This window comes from Lygodium microphyllum, chromosome 12 (genome assembly GCF_053477565.2).
Source record: "Lygodium microphyllum isolate KBCC chromosome 12, Lygodium_microphyllum_v1.1.10, whole genome shotgun sequence".
In the NCBI taxonomy this organism is placed as follows: domain Eukaryota; kingdom Viridiplantae; phylum Streptophyta; class Polypodiopsida; order Schizaeales; family Lygodiaceae; genus Lygodium; species Lygodium microphyllum.
The window spans coordinates 127,451,332-127,474,254 of NC_141146.1; the positions used below are offsets into that span (position 1 = coordinate 127,451,332).

A 22,923-nucleotide genomic window follows, 5' to 3' on the forward strand; every position below is an offset into this window, starting at 1 on the left:
GAGAGATAGCCATTAGTCACTCGCTTGAAAAGCTTGAAACAATAATCGGTCCATGGGTCTTGGCGGACGAGCGTGAGCTCCCACTTCATGTATTTAACGTTCAATAATAATGAGAGCATGCTTCAAGGAAAATAAAGAGAGCATTTAAGAAATGAGAAAAATGTCATAAAGAAAAAAAGAGGCATGCTTCTTACTGATTTTGTAAATGGTGTCTCCTTTTCTCCTCACAAACGTTCATAGTAGGTAAATGGCATCTCTCTCTTATGATTACGTTGGGTGCAAAGTTGCTACTGGTTGAAGTTGATGAGGCTAAGGACTTGCTCCATATTGGCAAGATCTATCACGACCTTGCATGTTTTATGGCCATCGCTCTAGAGGGAGGAGGATTACCGATGGCTAGAGGTAAAGGCCATCAACCCATGCATACAACCATTCTTCTATGTGTGCGTGCGTGCGTGCGTGCGTGCGTGCGTGCGTGCGTGCGTGCGTGCGTGCGTGCGTGCGTGCGTGTGTGTGTGTGTGTGTGTGTGTGTGTGTGTGTGTGTGTGTGTGTGTGTGTGTGTGTGTGTGTGTGTGCGTGCGTGCATGCTTGCATCCACAAGTGTGTAGAGATCTATTAAAAAGGCCAATCCTTGCATTGAATTTTCATTGTCTCTTTGTCTAGACATGTGCAAGTTTTATCAGAAAGGCCAATATTTGCATTCGACCATCACAATGGGGTTGCCAATATTTGCATTCAACCATCACAATGGGGTTTCCACAACTACTTATAGTCACAAGGAGAAGTTTCTCTTCTGTAAGTTCAAGTAGTGCCCTCCTATTGGTTGTTCACGCCAATGACATTGTTGACCTTGATGACAACTCCAAGGCTACACGCTTGGATCCATGTGTAAGAAAAGGTAAACATCATGATGAGGTAGTGCCTCAATTTCACACAAGGCCATATGGTGGGATGATAAGAGAGGAGGGTAGCTTAGAAGATACCTCATTCGACACAATAGGTAGTAATACATCTAGATCAAAGGTATCCTCAGTCTTGAACAAGGGCGTATATCTAGCAATATAGTTTGAGTACATAGCATAGCCACCAAAGGCCCCTCCTTTTCTTTTCCTTTTATATTTCTTCTTTATTCAATTGTGTGGCCTTTTGACTAAGATGTTGACTATCAATGTGCAAAGATGCAAAACTTTCACCTACTATCATCTAAGACATACTAAAAATGATGTCCTTCATCATGCAAGTGCATGGCCTTTTGACTACAAGATAGACATTGTTGATGTATGAGATGCAAAAGTTTCACCTATGTCATGTGAGACATACTACAAATAATGTCCTTCGCTAATCTAGATATGTCATAGAAGACCCTAGAGGAGGCCCAATGCAGTGGACACCAAGTGCTAGAGGACATGGGCCACTCCTTAGTCATGTCCCTTGGAACTCTACATGTTGATGAGTAGAGAGGTGGAGCCGCCATGGGATGAGGGTGCATGTGTAGTAGATCCCTCATAAGATGTGCAATCATAGGAGTCTATGTATGTATCTATGTATGTATGTGTGGCTGAGAGGTTAAAAGTTGGAAAGAGGGAAGCGAAGAAACACGATTCAAGTAAGTGTGAAGCAGTTTTGGTGGACCTTTAAATAAAAACGGAAACGGGTGTGGTGGTAGATGCTAGAGCCTTCTTGAGAGGGAAGGAGGAAACGTCCAATTATGTATAGGTAGGTGATTTAGAGTGAAAGAGACCGCGAAGACAAGTTAACCCACTAGCACCGTCTAGCCTCACCCTAGTCGCGACGACATAAATGTCTTCTTCCCATGTTGATGACTATTTTTAATAGTACCTATAAGTCATGCTAGTCATGATATGGAGCTTCCTTAAGTCCGGTGTCCCCACAACAAATTTCTAACAACTCAGTCCTGCCACACATTTCTAACAACTCACGCTTCGCTTTGTAGGGGGAAGAGCGAAAATACACACTTTTTTTGAAACTTCGGATAGGTTGGAAGTAAAAGTCATCCACCCTCGATTCATAATGATAGGTTAGAAGTGAAAGTCCTTCGCAACTTCCACTCAACTCAATCTAAGGTGCTACTTTTCTAAGTTTCTTGTCTCCTTTCCTCAAAATAGTTGAATACGTGAAGCTAGTTGACAAGGAGTTTGTGTGTCATGATAAAACCATTAGCTACATAGTATGCCATTGTGTCTACACACAACTAACCTTTTCGATTAAATGTGCAAGCAAAGTGAATTCTTGCCTCCATGCTAAAATTAACCCCAACAAAGGTATCTAACGTGGCCAGTCACCTTAGACATTAGGAGCCGCCAACCTTGCAATATAAGGCTATATTGGAAATAGATGTCAAAGCATTTGCAATTTGTCAACTCCCACTCTCTTGGAGAACTCATTTCAAAAGAACTTTTAAGTCTACTGTAGCAGTTGCTGTGGCTTTTGACTAGTATGGTGGTAAGAATATAGGTGCATATTGAGAGGGTTGGTGAGAGAAGAAGTTGTCGTGTACGTGGAATATGATATTTGTGGGGCATTTTAACGAGAGGCCAATCCCCACAACAATCGATTGGATTGCTTTTTCTTTTGTAAGTATTGTTTTAAAGCGTAGAGGTTTCAAGTTGTGGTGAGATGAAAGCTTTAACTAAGGTGGGGGACTATTTAGGTGGCATTGCTTCTCCATCTTTGGGTAATGAAGGAGGCTGCAACTGCTTGCTTGCTTCTTGAAGCAAAAGAAATGATGTTGCAAGGTCCAAGGACAACACAATATACGTCACATGCACACACCACCGACTGATTGGTGTGATGGATAGATAGTATAAGAGCTTATATCAGATCAGCTCGCTCGTATAAAAAGAAGCACAGTTGGCCCTTTGATTATTAGTGTGTAGGCTTTTAGTTTAGCTGAGAGAGAGAGAGAGAGGGGGGGGGGGCGCTCGCTCTTCTCCTCGTCATCCGCCGCCATGGCCGTCTTTTCCCTCTCTCTCCTCCTGACCTTCCTGTCAATCTTATACGGCTCCTTCTTCTTCATCGACTCCGCATGGAGTATCAGCGTGGTTAATTACGCTGATATAAGTCATCGCCATCATCTGCACGATCCTCATCGTCATCAACCTTTCACTCGCCGCTTTGAGTTCCATGTAAGCTTCTAGTCCTCCTTTATCTTCTTCGGTCTTTGTGACTTAGCCCTCTCACTAAATCGTCTTCCTACCATTTCATTAGTCATCATTATCACCTATTATCTGCCCCCTTCCCACAAACTAATTTGGAGAGTTACATACTAAATTTTGTTTGTAAACCATCGTCAAAAAACCTTCTCATCATCACGATCATCATCCATGGATTTTTTTAATGCTAGGTCCCCCAACCCTCATGAAAGACAAATACATTGTACCACTCTTTCAATTAGTAAGGTTTTTTAACCTATTGTCGCTAATTTATTTCACAAATTAGGTCAAGTATACCAATGTTAACCGTCTTTGCCACACCAAGCGTATCGTGACTGTGAATGACCAATTTCCTGGCCCCACCTTGTATGTTCGAGAGGGAGATCGGTTGTTCATCAAAGTCAATAATCAATTGCATGATAAGAATGTAACTATCCATTGGTAAGGCATCACTTATGTCGAAATCAACATAGAAGTAAAGTTTTGTTATTGAGGCTATCAATGCTCTAGGAATTCAAAGGAATGAGAGCATTGCTAAGTTGAATCTTATATGGGCATCCAAGAGTATTAGATTTCATTGCTTTTCTCTTAGAGGTTTGTCCTATTTTTAAACATTTCATTTGCATCATGTATTCTAAGGCATGGTGTTCGACAACTACGCACCGGTTGGTTTGATGGACCTGCCTACATCACCCAATGTCCAATCCAACCTGGTCACAACTACCTTTACAACTTTACAGTCATTGGCCAAAGGGGTACCCTTTTCTGGCATGCCCACATATCTTGGATGCGTGCCACGGTCCATGGAGCTCTTATCATCCTCCCTAAACTTGATGCAAATTATCCTTTCCCAACTCCTACCAATGAAATACCTTTGGTTCTTGGTAAGTCAAAAAACTCATTTATATAGTCATTTGTATGAGTACCACATTTGAACTACCTTCAACAAATGGTCCACATTGAGTATGGATCAAATAATAAATTCAATTCCATGTTAGGTGAATGGTGGAATGCTGACACTGAATTAGTGATCAAACAAGCTTTACAATCAGGGGCTGGTCCCAATATTTCCGATGCTTACACTATTAATGGTCAACCTGGAGCTTTGTATAATTGCTCATTTAAAGGTAAGTAGCTGAACACAAGAGCATCATGGAAACTTCTCATCATAAAATATGGGATAGATGCACTTTGGATTAAAAATAATGTGATTTCTTAATTGGAGACTAAACGATGCTAAATCCCAAAAGCTTTAATATTAAGAACTTCTTATATAAAACCTTTTATAAGTTCCCCCAAAACCCTTCAAGACTTGATAGTTTAGTCATCTTGTAAATCAATGAAACAATATCTCCAAATTTTGGAAAAATGACACACACATCATACGTGCACACATACATGGAAACACATGTAATTATATAAGAAAATGTTTATGTGCCCTAATTTATCTTCTGTGCATATTCTAGACATGTTTAAGCTCCCAGTTGAGAGAAATAAAACATACCTATTGAGAATCATCAACGCCGGGCTGAACCAAGAGCTTTTCTTTAGCATTGCAAACCACACACTTACAGTGGTGGAGATTGATGCAACATACACAAAAGCATTTTCCACAAATGTCATACGGATTGCTCCAGGCCAAACAACGAATGCATTACTCACTACCACTCAACAAGTTGGCAGGTATCCTTAATTGAAAAAGTTTCCTAATTAGCTCCTAATTGAGAGTTCTAATCTTCAATCATTGATACTTAAAAATTCCGTACCTCAAGCTAGTTTGAATGTTGTTAACATGGTTCCTAAATTATTCATTTATGTTAGTGGTCTTAGTATTGGGCATCTCCTATAGTGATAAAGGAAAAATGGAAGTGTCTTCTTTGCTTTTAGGACATGTTATCACTAATTTGAAAGTCAAAAGTCTAAGGATATGACAATTAATTGAACATTCATTTAGACTAGAGTGACTAGTTACAATATTATAATTTATAGCGAGTGTTGTTTACAATATATTAGACCTCTTTATTCTTTTGATCACTTGCAAATGCCACATCTTTGACTATTAGTCAACAATTTATTTTATGAGGGTAAGTTTCTTAGATTGTATGCTAGAGGTGAGAAAGTCCAACCATTGGAGAGGGAAGTATTGTTTCCTAAATCTGAGCTTAGGGCTTTTTGTTTATATGAGATTTGATGGTGTACACAACAAAGCTATCCATGTGTTATAAGTATGTTTGCAATAATCTTATTTTGATCTTAATTTGATGTTCAAAAATATCTTCATGATGTATAGTCACACATAACAAGCTTTCCATATGCACTAGGTATTTCATTGCAGCAAGAGCTTATGACTCAGCGAACCCCACCATTCCTTTTGACAATAGCACCACAACTGGAGTTTTGGAATACAAGGGGTTCATATTAGAAGGCAATCTTGGCATGAAACAACAACTGATAATGCCAACACTTCCACCTTACAATGACACCATGCTGGCTAATAACTTTAGCACTAGCCTCAGAAGCCTCAACTCACACAAATACCCAGCTAAAGTGCCACAAAATGTGGACCGTCACTTATTTTTCACTGTTGGACTTGCAAGAAAACCATGCTCACATAGCAAGAAATGTCACGGCCCATCTGGAGGCAAGTTCTCAGCAGCTATTAACAACATCTCATTTAGCCTACCCAACACTGCCTTGTTACAAATGTACTTCTTAAGGAGGACCATTAGCAACATCTTCACCCTCGATTTCCCAGACAATCCTCTTATAGAATTCAATTTTACTGGGAAACAACCTAAGAATCTAACCCCACTAATAGGCACAAGGGTTAGCCACCTTTCTTTCAACTCTAGTGTGCAACTTATTTTGCAAGGTACTAATATCCTTGGGGCTGAGAGCCACCCGATCCATCTCCATGGCTTCAATTTCTTTATTGTGGGAGAGGGCACTGGAAACTATAATCGTACATTAGATCCCCAAAAATTCAACTTGGTGGATCCCCCTGAGCGCAATACAGTTAATGTTCCAAAGGGAGGATGGGTTGCATTACGTTTTCTAGCTGATAATCCTGGTAAGATTTTACATTTTTAAAAGTGCTTTTTCAATGGGAAATATCAAATTGAGATAATCAATATGGTTAAAATGGACATGGATGGAAACAAATGAGAATGTAAAAAGAGCTTTGTGCCAAATTGCAAAGCACTTCAAATTGATCGTAATACTAAACTAAATAAAAAATCATCATATTAATGGATCATGAGATGCTTGATTTATTACTATCAATCAGCATAAATTTCATGTCACTTGCTTTAAAATGTATATGATATATTGGCTTTATGAGGGGTTTTCAGGTGTTTGGTTCATGCATTGTCATTTGGAGGTCCACACAAGTTGGGGATTAGAAACAACATTCCTAGTCAACAATGGTATTGGTGCTCAGCAAATGCTTGAACCCCCTCCATTTGACCTACCTTCTTGCTAAACTATACACAAATCATTTCATCTCAAAATTCATAGACATTCTTTTATCTAGCAGGATCCAACGAATAGGTTGTCAAAATTGCAACTTAAAGAAAGAGAATTTGTGGCCACACTTGACATGGCCACTTGAATTTTGAATTTCACAAGTTCCACAATTTTTTGTACTCAAACAAGTTCCTTTTTATAAAAAAAACTAAACAATGACCTTGTGTTATGTGTCCTCTAGATAGACTACCATGGCAAGAAATTGTCTTTTCATAACAATTTGTAAAAGATAGATATTAAATTTGTCAAAATGGAAACAATAATGGCTACAATATCTTCTCTATGTTATTGGTGGCTACAATATCTTTTCTATGTTACTATCCTTCTTTTGATTAGGGATTGTACAAAAATTGCCAGTTTATTGCCACTTTATTGGCAAAAAAAATTTAAGTTATTATATATTATCTATTGGTGTCCCAATTTTGTTTTGTTATTTCCATTTTAATTAAGTATTATACAAAAAGTACCAAATTGATGTCATTTCTTTACCAAATTAAAATTTAAGCTATTATGTATTGTCTAGCGGTGTTTGTATTCTACATATTTGCAAGTGCATATGCATCTATACTCTCTATATGGACTAGAGATTGAAGAGGTATTTGCAATGAGTGTTAGAGATCAATCAATCATACATAGGAAAATAACCAAATTACATTGTCCAAAAGCAATCTTTGAAGAGGATGGCTTGTGTCTCATATAAACAACCTAGCTCATGCATTATTACAAGTATTTAATAGCTTATTTAGATATTCTTTGTACAACTATATGGTGTTCATAGATAAGCCCTAAAGTATATCATCACCCTCTTGTAGTGGCTACTACATGCTTCAATAAACTATGGCATTTACACTAATATACACTCGCCTATATGATTCTACAATTAAACAATAATAAGTTGGCTGGATATCATGTATGTTTGGGGCCTTTAGTTGGCTTTTGTGGGATGTGAGTGTATGCATGTGTACTTTATGGTTCCAAAGTTGGAGCATGCATCAATGTATATGTTGTAAATTGTGGATGTTAGTATTGATATCAATTTATATTTTAGAATATTTAAATCATTATATGTTAATTCACAAGGGTTGAGGACTATTATACTTGGTTTAGACAACATGGTTTTACAAATTTGGCATGGAACTTGGATCATTTTAAAATTATTGGAATGATTAGGTCCTAACACCATTCAATGCTTCATAATCCATGACCCTGTGTATTTAATAACCTTAGAATATTTGGATTTAATTTTCATGAAGAACATGGTTTTTTATATGATATATGCTAGCTTGTCCTTTGTTTAAATCACATCTGGCACTAAAATTACTCTATTGTCTAAGAAAATACCATCAAACAATGGCTGATGCCATGGTGTATGAAAGATGAACATCATAATGGCTACATGGTTTGTTGTGCTCTTCTTCTACATTAGTGTTGTTAAATGAGCAAGTGATTTTCAAGCTTGTCCTAATTAATAAAAGAGAAGAAATATCAAGTTGATTCTCGACTTAGCAAAGTACATTTGGAAACATGAAGAGCCTTTTGGTTTACGCAAAATCCAATATTTACACTATAAAATTCCCCTCTTTCCCCCAATGGTGGTCTTATCTAAATTTAATTAATTCAAAATCTAATGAAATAGACTCTTGCAAGTTAAAAGTAAAAGGTTTATCTCTTTAAAAGCAATCATTTCTATGGTAAACGTCATTCATTTTGGAGTGTGAATAGTGGTCAATCTTTACATTGGATGCATATGACAAGACCAAAACAATAAATTTCACCCAATCAAGCAGCATGCACGTGGCAACACCATAGAAGGCTATACTCCTTCGCCTTTTGCTACCATTACTTATATCTCTCTCTTCTTCCCTATCATATTTTTTTTTCCCTACCACCATCACCTTCTTTCTACCATACCCTCCACCACCACCATCCCTTTCTTCTCACCTCACCACCCACCACCCACCACCACGATGACTTGCACAAGGAGAGAGGAAGAGTAACAATTGTCTAGCCATTACACAAGTATAAATGCCTAGCCTTTATGGAAGGGAAGCTACCACCACCCGACCACTCTCATAAGAGGAGAGTTGCAAGCCAACATAAGCAAGTAAGGAAGAAAGAGCTCCAATTAGTTATTTCTATTTAATTCTCCTATGTGTGGTGCATTGAACATGTTGGGTAACATGTGAGTGAGAGAGCTAGAAGTAGTGATGCATTCAAAGATTGATTAGAACAAGAAGTGGTTACTTGAGTCTGTCTTTTTTAGAATTTTCTTTTAGGCATATTAAAATATTGCAAGTTTTTCTGACTTTGAAACCCCACCACAACTCATCCATACTCAATTCATCAAATCCCGACCCATCGACATATAACTTGTCAACTCATCAAATTGTCAATTTTTCAACTTATCAACCTATCAATCAACCGACCAAGACATAAGATATCAACTTGTCACAACTTGTTAACTGATCAATTAAGAACTTGTCAACTCCTCAACTTGTCATTGTCAACCTATCAATGTCAACTTGTCACTTGTCAACTTGTTAATTTCTTAACTTGTCAACTCATCAACTGGTCAATGCACCAACTCACCAATACATAAACTCTTCCATTAACACAAAAATGATCAACTCATTGAGCAGAAGCTTGTCAACTCGTAACTCATCAACATAACTTGTCAATGTCATTGACACATAATGTCAATACATAAAACTTGTAATTCCATGACATATGGGAACTTATCAAGTCATTGACACATCGATCTGTATACTTGTTGGCATACCAACTGATCAACTCATCACATGTATGATTTGTTACTATCTCAAACGTGTCAACTTGTTAATTTGTTAACCTATCAACCCATCAAAGTACCAACCAAGACATGACTTATCAATTTGACTTGTAAATTGGTTATGCACCAACATAGGAAACTTGCAAACCAATCAACCCACAAACTTGTCAATTGTCAGCACATAACTTGTCAACTATCAAATGTCTCAACCTATCAATATATGAAGTTGTTGATACTTTGATACGAACTTGTCAATCAATAAACTTGTCAATTCACCAATGCAAAAAGTGTGTTAGCATACCAACTTGTCAACTTGCCAACACAAGAAAACTTGTCATTTGGGAGAATTTGTCAGCTGGTCAACTAATCAACATGAAAATTCATCAAGTTGTCAACTCATCACACAAAACTAGTCAACTTGTTGACATTTAAACTTGCCAATCCATCAACATAAAGCGATCAACTCATCATCATAGAAACAAAATTATCAACTTTTCAAAATAGGGAGACTTGCTAACTTAACAACTTATCAACTCCATGACACAATTGTCAACTTGCTACTATTCAAACTCATCAAAACATAACTTGTCAATGTATCAATTGTCAATCGTCAATTGTCCAATTGTCAACTCATCGACCTATCAACTATAAATTGTCAACTCATAAAAAAGCACAATACACAATCGTGCTTTTGGTATCTTAAATTCATGCGAACGACAAAGGTCGTAGACCACACAATTGGGAGATAGAGGAGCAAGGGAAATACATCTCCCACATGGAAAATACATGTTAGAGAGAGAGAGAGAGAGAATGTGAGAGTTCCAAATAAGAACAATGAACAAACTCCCAGTTATCATCACTAATGATTAACTCAATAATGCAACTCGTATGTCAAAATTAAAATAAGAAAAGCATGCAACCTTTTGGCATTTTGCTTGTGGAAGTCTTCACCCTCCATCTTCCTTGCTTTACATCAATGCCTCAATCCTTTGCATCATCATTGCTGCCTCCTCCACAACTTGTTGTGAAGCAATGAGACAAACCACTTGTGGGAGTAGCAGACACATGTGTCAATCTTCTAGCAATCATCTAGTCATCGAATGTCATCAAGGGAAATCACCAATAACAAACAAGGTTATTCATGCCTTGTAGTTCCACTTGGCCTTGTAACAATTATCATCAATGTCAACAATATGTTGATTCCATAGGCAAAAGAGACAAGGATGCACCAACACGTTGGCATCAGTAGTCTATGAAGGACAACAAACACACAAGCATGGAATCAATAGGTGCAACACTTAGCATCTACACCTTCAAGCTATCGTAGATTGACTCGACAGACTACCTCAAAATTGGCGCAACATGATTATTTATTTCTATTGTTTAAGATAGGGTTCATCAAGCTTGATCACATCCTTTTTGGTTCAGTACCACTGTCTCTTGCTTGTATTGGCCAAGATCATTAACATTTGGCCTTTGTACCATTGTGGAACATTAGAATCTTGTCGCACCCTTGATAGAGAAAATAAGAAAACACGTACAACACTCTTGATTGAAGCATCCACTTAGTGTTGGGGAAAAAAATGGTTTGCACAATCACAACTGTCTCGAAACCCTCCATCTATGTGAGCCCCCATCCTTACAATCACACTTTCTTTTTCTATTATTTATCTCTGCTCTCTCCTTTTCTCCATCTCCAACCCTACTCTTCTTCCTACATTACCATCATCTTCCCTTTCTTCCTATATAGCCCTCTCTTCACTACTATTGACACTTTCTCATCATCTCTACCCTTTAACACCCTCACCACAAGAAGAGGAGATTTGTGACACCATCGCAAGGGGGAAGAGCCCCCAAGGTTGAGGAGGAGCCACCATTGTAAGGGAAAAGAAGTCACCATCAGAGAGGAGCTATCGGCAATACAAGCAAAGAGGAGTTGCAACCACCTCACCAATTAGAGGGGTAAGCTTTTATATTTAAGAGAGTGCACACCATTGAAGGTTGCTAATCGACATCATTTATATGGGCTAGTAACCTCTTCTCTCTTGATCTCTCTTACCATATCCATACTTTCTCTCATGCATGTGAAAGGTGTAGAGGGTTGAGAATTGAGGTGCAATCAGTTGGATCATGGAGTTGCAATGCACTCCTATCATGCTTGATGGAATGATTAGCAAGCTTATACAAGCCAATTGCCATGTTTGTGGATTGTGGGAGTGTCTGGGTGAGAGCTAGCCTACGGTTTAAACCTATTAAAATAATAGGAGTATTTCCATCAATCCCAATGTTGAGCTTATGTAGCGTAACATTTTGCTTCCATTGCCAAGACCAAGACACATTGTTTGTCACTTGCATACACTACAAAATAGAATAGGAGAGACGTGACATATATCAACTCTAAAAGTGGGCAAGTAGTTCGATTTCATTATTTCTTGGTTGAAGTTTAACACTTACAATTTTTTGAAATGGTGTCTTGTTGTGATGCATCTCATTAAACAACATCAAGATAGAAGAATTATGTTGAAGCAAAAGGAAAATATCAAAGGATGTTCATGTTATAAGGCAAGAAGAATGAGATCAAAACACCCTTGCAAAACATTGGACAGATGAGGCTAGAATGAGTAGGTGTGAAATCTACTTGGAATGCAAAGAGAAAATATATTAAAAGAGTAAAAGTGCTTATAGAACCATGCTTCAGGTGTCTTAAATTCACACAAATGAAAAAGGTCATAGACCATGTAGTTGGGAACTGGAGGAGCAAGGTAAATATATCTCTTGCATGGGAACAACACATTTAGAGAGAGAGAGAGAGAGAGAGAGAGAGAGAGAGAGAGAGTGTGTGTGTGTGTGTGTGTGTGTGTGTGTGTGTGTGTGTGTTCCAAATAGGAATAAGGAATAGACTCCCAATTATCATCACTAAGTTTAACTCAATAATACAACTCATATTTCAAAATTAAAATAAGAAAGCAAGAAACCTTCTAGCATTTTGCTTTTGAAAGTCTTCACCCTTCATGTGCCTTTCTTTGTGCAAACTTGTAGATCCTCTACATCATCATTGCCTAGGATCCATGATCTGTTGAAGCAATGAGGCGAACCATCTATGGGAATATTAGACACATGTATCAATCTTCCAAGGAGCAACAAGTCATCAAATGTCATCGAGCACCAAATTGCCAATAATGGACAAGGTTATTCATGCCCTACAAATCCAATTGGCCTTGTACCAATTATCATCAATAACATCAATGATCTATTGATTCCACAACTAAAGGCAACAAGCATGCTACAACATGTTCGCATCAATAGTCTATGGAGGACAATAGGAGCATGGGTAGGCAACCAATAGATGCAACACTCCTCGACATCTACATTTGCCACTATAGAGTTAACTAGAAAGACCAACTTAGAATTGGCACAATAGCATTGTTGAATTATGTCATTTGAGATAGGGATCATCAAGCTCAATCATTTTCTTCTAAGTTCATCACTGTCACTTCCTTGTATTGGCCAAGATCATTAACACCTTGCCCTTGTGTTGTTGTGGAACATTAGAACCTTACACCACCCTTGATAGGGGGAAAAAAAAAGTATAGCACTCTTGATTGAAGCACCCATAGGTATTAGGGCCCTACACAATTTTCACAATCACAACTTGCCTCAAAACCCTCCATCTTCGTGTGACCCACCATCCTTGCAGGCACACTTTCTTTTTCTATTTGTTATCTTTTATCTCTTCTTTTCACCATCTCCAACCCTACTCTCCTTCCTACACCATCATCATCTTCCCTTGAATGCATATTCCTTTCTTCACTACTACTAACACCATTTCCTGTTAATACCCCTTTCTCCACCATTTCTTCCCTTTGACACTGTCAACACAAGACGAGGAGATTCATGACACTGTCACAAGGAAAAAGAGCCCCCAAGATAGAGAAGGAGCCACCATTCTAAGAAAAATAAGCCACTGTGAGAGAGGAGCCATCAGCATTACAAGCAAAGAAGAGCTGCAACCACCTCACTAGTTAGAGGGGTAAGCTTTTATCTTTAAGAGAGTGCACACCACTGAAGATTGCTAATTGGCATTATTTATATGGGCTAGTAAGCTCTTCTCTCCAAGCTCTATCTTACCATATCCATGCTTTCTCTCATGAATGTGAAGGCTATAGAGGGTTGAGAATTGAAGTGAAATTACTTTCATCATGGTGTTGCAATGTTGTTCTATCATGTTTGATGGAATTCTTAGCAAGATCACCACAAGGAAGTCATAGTGTTTTTGGATCGAATGAGTGACTAGGTAAGAGCTATCTTAAGTACTACATAGGTTGAATGTCCAAAAATAATAGAAGTGTATCCATCAATCTCAATGTTGAGATCATGTAGCACAACATTTTGGTTCCATTGCCAAGACCAAAACATGACCATGTAGTCACTTCCATCCATTGTAGAACATAATTGGATAGGTGACATGTACCAACTCCAAAACATACACAAGTAGTTAGATTTCATTATTGATCAAGACTTAGATTTTTATGAAATGTTGTCTTGTTATGATGCAACTCATTAAACAACATCAAGGTAGAAGGAAAGTATGGTTGAAAGAAAGGAAAACATCAAAGAATACTTATGATATAAGATAAGAAGAATGGGATTAGAACACCCTCATAAAACATTGGAAAGATGAGGCTAGCATGAGTAGATGTGAGTTGTGCTTGGAATGAAAAGAGAAAATATATTAAATGATTAAAAGTATACCCTCATAAAACATTGGAAAGATGAGGCCAGAATCAGTAGCTATGAGCTGTGCTTGGAATGCAAGAGAAAATATATTAAATGAGTAAAATACAATGCACAATTATGCTTCGGGTATCTTAAATCCATGTGAACGACAAAGGTTGTATACCATATAATTGGGAACTAGAGGAGCAAGGGAAATATATCTCATGTGTGGGAACAACATATTTAACGAGAGAGAGAGAGAGAGAGAGAGAGAGAGAGAGAGAGAGAGAGAGAGAGAGAGAGAGAGAGAGAGAGAGAGAGAGAGAGAGAGAGAGAGAGAGAGAGAGAGAGAGAGAGAGAGTTCCAAATAGGAACATGGAACAGATTCTCATTTATCATCACCAATGATTAACTATATAATGTAACTCATATTGTCGAATTAAAATAAGAAAAGCAAACAAACTTTTAGCATTTTGCTTTTGGAAGTCTTTGCCCTCCATCTTCCTTGCTTTGCACCAATGCCTAAATTCTCTGCATCATCATTATTGCGTTGTTCATGGCTTGCTATATGAAGCATTGATGAGGGGAACCATCTATGAGAGTAGCAAAAACATGCATGAATCTTCTATCAAGCAATAGGTTGTCAAATGTCATTGAGCACAAAATTGTCAATAATAGATGAGGTTATTTGTGCCATATAGATCCATTTGGCCTTATAGCATTTATCATCAAGAGAATCATTGTTACTAAATGTTATTGCTTATTACACATTCTCTATTTAGTAAATTTATGTCAATAAATTAATGACTCACTTTTCTTTAAGTTTTGATGATGATCTAGCATAGCCATGAGACCATTTAGATTCTAGTGTTCCTAGTGTATCACTTAATGTGGTGGGATCAGAGCACTATGACGGGGATATCTGGTATAGGTAGTACAAGTTATGAAGGGGGAAGGAAGTGTCTGCCAAGTGTAAGTGTGTACATAAGAACCAAGGAGTTACACATATATGAAGATGGATTGAGTTCTAAGAAGAAGAAGTGCATTAGCATTGTGTATATATATTTATGTGTGCATCCAAGGATGCCTGGGAACATTTACTTGTATGTAATGAGCAATGCATTCATTTGGGGTCATCCTCTCCCTTACAAGTCAAGGTTTAAGGTCTTTTCTCTATTAATGAATTAATGAGAGAGGTAATTCTCTCACTAAGAAAGATGAGAGACATGATCCTCTAGAAGTGAGGAGAGAAGTGATTTTCTCTTTCTAAGGTCTAAGATGACACAAGCTCTTGTGTGGAAGTCAATCTTAAGGTTGAGGCCCAAGACAATCTAATAAACTCTCCTTATCTATGGCTCAAGGTGGTTGCATGGACCATAAGTTAAGAATAGAGTTTAAAAAGAATCTTTTCTTAAAATAGACATGGTGAATCCATTTTGAAAATCTCTCTCTATAGAAAGCATATCTCTAAAAATGGCCCACGAATATTATCATAAATGGTGAGATCTATAACTTTTGTGTTGGATATTTTTCCATTCGACCAACACACAGAGAGATATTTCAAAATTGGTGCTACAGAGTAGGTCGTGGAACAACCACATCTTGCATGAAGATCAACCTTTCCAATCTTGGCACTCAAGTCTCTCTCTAATAAGAGAAGCTCTTGGAGTCTATAAAAGGGAGGCTCTTCTTGGGTGTGGAGGAGGTGAAGGAAGCATCACTTTGCATGCATGTAAGAGGAGGAGGGCAGTTCGAGTCTCACAAAAAGTGTTGTGGAAGCTCTGCTCAAATCAAGCACCAAGAAGAGAGCCCTACACATATTGTGTAGGAGAGAAGAAGAGAAATCAAGAAGATCAAAGGAGCCAACTTTCGAGTTGTGCAAGTCCTCGCCAGTTGTATATCGTGCAAGGATTTGTGTAAGTTCAAGCTCGTCAACCCTCAAGTTGTGCAAGTGCTTCGGAAGCTCTGCTGAAATCAAGCTCCAAGAGGAGATCCCTACACATATTGTGTAGGAAAGAAGGAGAGACTCAAGAAGGATCAAAATATGCTAACTTCCAAGTTATGCAAGTGTTAGCCGGTTGTATACCGTGCAAGGAACTGTGATCTTGTTCCCAAGATCTACAAGTTAAGAACTAGTTTATGTGTAACAGAGGAGCTTGCTCCTTGTCAATAATATAACTCCACAAGGGGGGGAATGGTCCATCTTCTAGTCCCTAGTGTGTTGTCAATCTCTCTATCTCTCTCTTTTTCTCTCTACATCTTTCTTTTCTCTCATCCGTTCTCTCTCTACGACAACATAATATTCACCATATATCTTTTAAGTATATAAGAAGGTCAAGCATGTATCTCTGATCTTATAACAGTGGTATCAGAGCATGTCTCTTTTCTTTTCTCAAAGTAAAGGCGATCCTTGCAATAAGAAGGTAAAGATGGCAATTGATGAATTGCCTACAAGAGAGCAATTACAGGCTCAATTGACAGAGTATTGTAGCTTGTTGGAGATTCTCGAAGTACGTCAATTGATTGACAGCTTAAGGGCAAGAGAAGAAGCTCCTTATGAAGGATCAGATCCTCCAAAAGATGGTGATATTGGAGGAAACACCATTTCACCAATTGATGGTGAAGGTGCAAAGCATCCAATTGCTGAGAAGCTTCCTAGAAGGAATAAGGACTCTCGGGTCAAGAAGAGTAAAAAGACCTCACCTCGAGTGAGGCGGATAAGGAGGAAGTCATCTCCCTCAGCAACCAATTACTCCCTTGATTACTCAAGTTTCTCCTCCTCATCATCATCTTCTAGTTCCTACTCTCTTGGTTCTAAGTCTCGGGCAATCCGCAAATGGATAAAGAGGGACCATAAGAGGAGCAAGCTTAAGAAGACTAAGACTTTCAAGTCTGGGGATAAGGACATAAAATTTGACTCTTACTCCGGTAAGAGGATCCTACTAAGGCATTAGCCTTTGTCAGGAAATTTGAAGTTGCTTTTTCTAATGGTAATTTCTCAGAAAAGTCCAAGCTCGAGCATGTGAGCATGCACTTGAAAGACACCACTAGCAATTGGTGGTTGACTCTCATTTTGGAGGAAAGGAAACCTACGACTTGGGGAAAGTTCAAGAAGAAGTTTTATGCTTAGTTCTTGCCTCCTGATTTTGAGAATGATGTCAAGAAGGAGTGGGATTCGCTAGGCTAGAAAGAGCATGACAAGTTCACTTGTTATGTGGAAAAGTTTTGGTCTACTCTTCTCAAGGTTACTCCTTTCATGGAGATCAACAATGAAGAGAAGAAAAGGAAGTTTGAAGTTGGCCTACTCCCTCATTTACACAGAACCATGAAGGTGTATCCACATGAAACCTTATCTTACATGATGGAGTCTTACATCATAGCTGAAGGTTTGGATACACTTGGTACATCTCGAAAGTTGAAGATGAGTTCTTATAGAGCTAGACAAGAGTAGCTCTATGATCAAACAACCAAGAGACAGGACTAATCAAAGAAGACCTACCTCTACCCATCACCAATATTCAAAGTCAGAGGGTAATAAGAAGATGTGCAAGTATCTCTCACCCTCTGAGATACAAAAGTACAAAGAGGAAGGAAGGTGCTTCCTTTGTGGTGATTTGGGGCATATGAAGCTTGATTTTCCTCACAAAAGGAAGGAAGCAAATGTGATTAAAGATCCTCCTTTGCCATCCTCAAATTCTATTCTGGATGTGCAAGCTAATACTCATTCAAATGAGAAGAAGTGACAACTCTTAAAGGGTTGGTGGACACTCAATAATCAACGAGTTTTGATACTCTTTCATCCAGGGTCCACATATAATTTGTGTCAGCAGATATTGCTGAAAGGCTAAAAATTCCACCGGATCGATTGGGAACACCAATTGGATCAAGTTCAACATTTGAAGGACTTACAATCAATTCTACTCCTATTCAGGGGAAGTTGAATATTAGAATTGGGAATTATCACGACCAATAATCTTGTCTACTTGCACCCATTGGTAACTGTGATGTTATCTTAGGTATGCCTTGGCATTACAAGATTAGACCTCTTCTCGATTTTGTTAAGAAGACCCTTGCATTTCAATTTAAGAGTTAGAACATAGTATGCATTGATGATGCTGGAGATTGGCATATGCCAATGGTTAGTCATGTTAGCATTTCTGAAGAAATGAAAAAAGTTATTTTTGCATACATGATTTTTGTGAGAGAATCAATAGAAGCTAATGATTCAAGGGAACTTGATGTCTCTAATGAACACACAATACCAATTGATGCTTCTAAGTCTCAGACTTTAAAAGAACCCCTCTCTTTAATTGATTAAGCCAAACATGATTTTGTTAAACAATATGAAGATTGTTTTGGTGATTCACTCCCATGAGAGTTACATCTTAAGCGCCCAAAAGATCACACAATTGATCTTATCCCAAGTAATTCACCACCTAACCAACCGCCTTACCGAGTAAGTGCAAGTCAGCAAGAGGAGATCCTAAAACAAGTAAACAAACTGTTGGAAAAAGGGTTAGTTCAACCTAACTCTTCTCCATACTACTCTCCAGTCTTACTTGTTTAAAAGAAAGATGGTTCTTTCCATATGTGCATAGACTACAGATCTTTGAACAAGATCACAATCAAGAATTGTTTTCCTATCCCAAGGATAGATGATATCTTAGATAATTTACAAGGAGCTAGTATCTTTAGTCACATTGATCTCGAGAGTGGCTATCATTAGATACGAATAGCACTTGAAGATGTTCATAAGACAACTTTTCGTACAACATTTGGACTATACGAGTTCTTAGTCATGCCACATTCAATCGAATGATGGAGAGAATTTTCAGACCTCACTCAAAAGTCACAGGTGTCTTCTTTGATGACATTCTAATATTTTCATGGTCTAAAGAAGAGCATAAAAAACATCTATCTATTGTTTTTCAAGAGCTTCGTAAGCATAGACTACAGGCCAATGCTAAGAAGAGTGAATTTTTCCTTTTGGAAATTCGTTACTTGTGCCATATTGTCTCTCACAATCTGGTGAGAGAATGGATCCTGAGAAGATTTGAGCCATTGTTGAATGGCCTAAACCTACTTCTATACATGAAGTTAGAAGTTTCTTGGGCCTATGTTCATACTACAGGAGGTTCATACAAGGTTTTGCGTATGTTGCATCTTCTCTACATGACCTTACTAAGAAGTGAATGCCTTTTCATTGGGGATCAAGGCAACTACAAGCCTTTGAAAGAAGGTGAGACTCAAGAACTAATTCTCATAGTTTCAGATCTTCAAAAACCTTTTGAAGTTCACTGCGATGCTTCTAGGGATTGCATTCGAGCTGTGCTTAACCAAGAGCATCATGCACTAGCATTTGAGAGAGCTGACGCCTCAAGGATCAAGAGCTTCATGCTCCAATATATGAGAAAGAGCTTATGGTGGTGGTACATAATCTTCAAGTATAGAAACACCGTTTACTTGGTCCAGATTTTGTTATTAAAACATATCACCAAAGTCTATGATTCTTATCTATGTTTCACTTTCAAATCCTTCACACATTTGGAACTAAGAATGTGGTAGCAGATGCTCTATCATGGCAACCTCAAGTGAATGCAATCACAACTGTTTACCATAATGAGTTCATGGATTTACCCAAAATGTATGCAACTGGTTCGCACTTCTCAACCATATGGGATCATCTTAACTTAGGTCAGTCGATTACACCTTACTCGATTCGAGATGGTTATTTGTATCATCATCAAGTAATTTGTGTAGCATTACCATTGCAACACAAGGTGATGGATGAAGCACATGCATATCCATATGCTAAACATAGTGATATTCTACCCACTACTCAAGCATTGGAAAGATATTTCTTTTGGCCCACTCTTAGAGCTGACATTGAAAGATATGTCTGTGAGTGCAAGATATGTCAAAAAGTAAAGTATGATAGGCATAAACCATCTGGTCTACTGAAGCCATTACCAATTCCCAATGAGCCTTGGGAAAGTATAGCCATGGACTTTATCATGGAGCTTCCTCGCACACAAGCAAGCAACGATGCAATCTAGACTATCATTGATAGATTCAGTAAGCAAGCACACTTTATACCTGTGTGAAAGACAATCAAATCCGATCATATGGCTAAGCTATTCATTGCTCATATTTTCAAGCATCATGGCATGCCTAAGTCCATTATAAGTTATCGAGATCCCTGCATGACCAGTCTCTTTTGGCAAGTTTTCTTTGAGAACCTTAGGACTCGTTTAAAGTTTTCATCCTCTTACCATCCTCAAATGGATGGGTAGAGTGAAAGTGCTAATTCTACTGTTCTAGACCTTTTGGAATCGTATGTCTCTAATAATCAAAGAGAATGGAAAAATTATTTGCCTTTAGTAGAGTTTGCATACAATAACATGGTGCACTCTAGTACTGGTAAGGCACTCTCTGAGATCATCTATGGTAAGCCTCATTTACCACCCATTCTTCTTATGAAGGATAAGATCTTTGCAGCAGTAGATGAGTTTGTTAGAGACATTGATACAGCTTTCACTCAAGTAAAAGCTACTATCCAAATGACACAAGAGAAGCATAAATGCGAAGCTGATAAGCATTGATCTCAAGTTGGAACAGTACGTTCTTCTTAAGTTTGAGAAGGCTCGCTTGAAGAAGCAGAAAGGTCAAAAGGGTAAAGTGGTTAAGCTTTCTAATTGCTATTATGGCCTTTTTAAGATCACAGATAAGATAAATGATATGACTTTTTGTTTGGATCTACCAAGTCATTGGAACATTCATAATGCTTTCCATATAAGTTTGCTACATCCCTATATATTGGAGAATCTCCAATGGAACCAATCAAGGAAGATTTACATGACATAGAAGAAACAGAAGATTTCCTTGTGCCTAAAAGAATTTTACACCATTAGGACAATACTCTAAGGTTAGATAAGGTATTACAGAAGTATCTTGTTAAGTTTAAGAATTATCCCCCATTGGACGCTCATTTTATGACTTAGAGAGAACTACAAGACTTTCCAAATCTTCTTAAGGACTGTGTATCCCCTCTACATTTGAGGTCAATTGTTTAGAAGCCAAAGGGATGTTACTAAATTGATTGCTTATTACACATTGTCTATTTAATAAATTTATGTCAATAAATTAGTGACTCGCTTTTCTTTAAGTGTTGATGATGATCTAGCATAGCCATGAGACCATTTAGAGTCCAAGATTCCTAGTGCATCACCTAATGGGGTGATCAGAGCACTGTGACAGGGCTATCTGGTATAGGCAATACGAGTTATGAAGGGGGAAGAAAGTGTCTACCAAGTGTAAGAGTGTACACAAGAACCAAGGAGTTACACATATATGAAGATGGATTGAGTTCTAAGAAGAAGAAGTGCATTAGCATTGTGTATATATATTTATGTGTGCATCCGAGGATGCCTGGGAATGTTTACTTGTGTGTAATGAGCAATGCATTCATTTGGGGTCATCCTCTCCCTTATAAGTCAAGGTTTAAGGTCTTTTCTCTATTAATGAATTAATGAGAGAGGTAATTCTCTAACTAAGAAAGACGAGAGACGTGATCCTCTAGAAGTGAGGAGAGAAGTGATTTTCTCTTTCTAAGGTCTATAAGATGACACAAGCTCTTGTGTGGAAGTCAATCTTAAGGTTTAGGCCCAAGACAATCTAATGAACTCTTATTATCTATGGCTCAAGGTGGTTGCATGGACCATAAGTTAAGAATAGAGTTTAAAAAGAAACTTTTCTTAAAATAGACATGGTGAATCCATTTTTAAAATATCTCACTATAGAAAGCAAATCTCTAAAAATGGCCCACAATGATTATCATAAATGGTGAGATCTACAACTTTTGTGTTGGATATTTTTCCATCCAAGCAACACACAGAGAGATATTCCAAAATTGGTGTTACAAAGTAGGTCGTGAAACAACCACATCTTGCATGAAGATCAACCTTTCCAATCTTGGCACTCAAGTCTCTCTCCAAGAAGAGGAGCTCTTGGAGCTTATTAAAGGGAGGCTCTCCTTGGGTGTGAAGAAGGTGAAGGAAGTATCACTTTGCATGCATGCAAGAGGAGGAGAGAAGGCGGTTTGAGTCTCACAAAGTGCTACGGAAGCTCTACTCAAATCAAGCACCAAGAAGAGAGCCCTACACATATTGTGTAGGAGAGAAGAAGAGAAATCAAGAAGATCAAAGGAGCCAACTTCCGAGTTGTGCAAGTGCTCGCCAGTTGTATACCATGTAAGGATCTATGTAAATTCAAGCTCGCCAACCCTTGAGTTGTGCAAGTGCTATGGAAGCTCTGCTAAAATCAAGCTCCAAGAGGATATCCCTACACATATTGTGTAGGAGAGAAGGAGAGACTCAAGAAGGATCAAAAGGTGCCAACTGCCAAGTTATGCAAGTGTTAGCCGGCTGTATACTGTGCAAGGAACCGTAATCTTGTTCCCAAGATCTACAAGTTAAGAATTGGTTTTTGTGTAATGGAGGAGCTTTCTCCTTGTCAATAATATAACTCCACAAGGGGGGGACTGACCCATCTTCTAGTCCCTACTGTGTTGTCAATCTCTCTATCTCTCTCTCTTTCTCTCTACATCTTCCTTTTCTCTCATATGTTCTCTCTCTACGCCAGCATAATATTCACCATATATCTTTTAAGTATATGAGAAATTCAACATGTATCTCAGATCTTATAACAACCACCAATCTATT

At 38.1% G+C, this 22,923-nt stretch overlaps 1 protein-coding gene across 2 annotated transcripts; it reads left to right on the forward strand.

Annotated features, from left to right (window-relative positions):
* The first annotated feature begins 2,936 nt into the window (after nucleotides 1-2,936).
* LOC148028243 (laccase-12-like) lies at nucleotides 2,937-7,002 on the forward strand. 2 transcript variants are annotated; one of them, XM_087690026.1, is made up of 7 exons: nucleotides 2,937-3,147; nucleotides 3,461-3,615; nucleotides 3,814-4,058; nucleotides 4,173-4,301; nucleotides 4,641-4,857; nucleotides 5,496-6,244; nucleotides 6,525-7,002. In XM_087690026.1, the coding sequence occupies exons 1-7, from the start codon at nucleotides 2,971-2,973 to the stop codon at nucleotides 6,653-6,655; spliced, it is 1,803 nt and encodes a 600-aa protein (XP_087546152.1). In that variant the 5' UTR covers nucleotides 2,937-2,970; the 3' UTR covers nucleotides 6,656-7,002. The 2 variants fall into 2 exon arrangements, with proteins under 2 accessions (XP_087546152.1, XP_087546153.1); XM_087690027.1 differs by lacking the exon at nucleotides 3,461-3,615 and having other exon boundaries at nucleotides 3,014-3,147.
* Nucleotides 7,003-22,923: the final 15,921 nt, after the last annotated feature.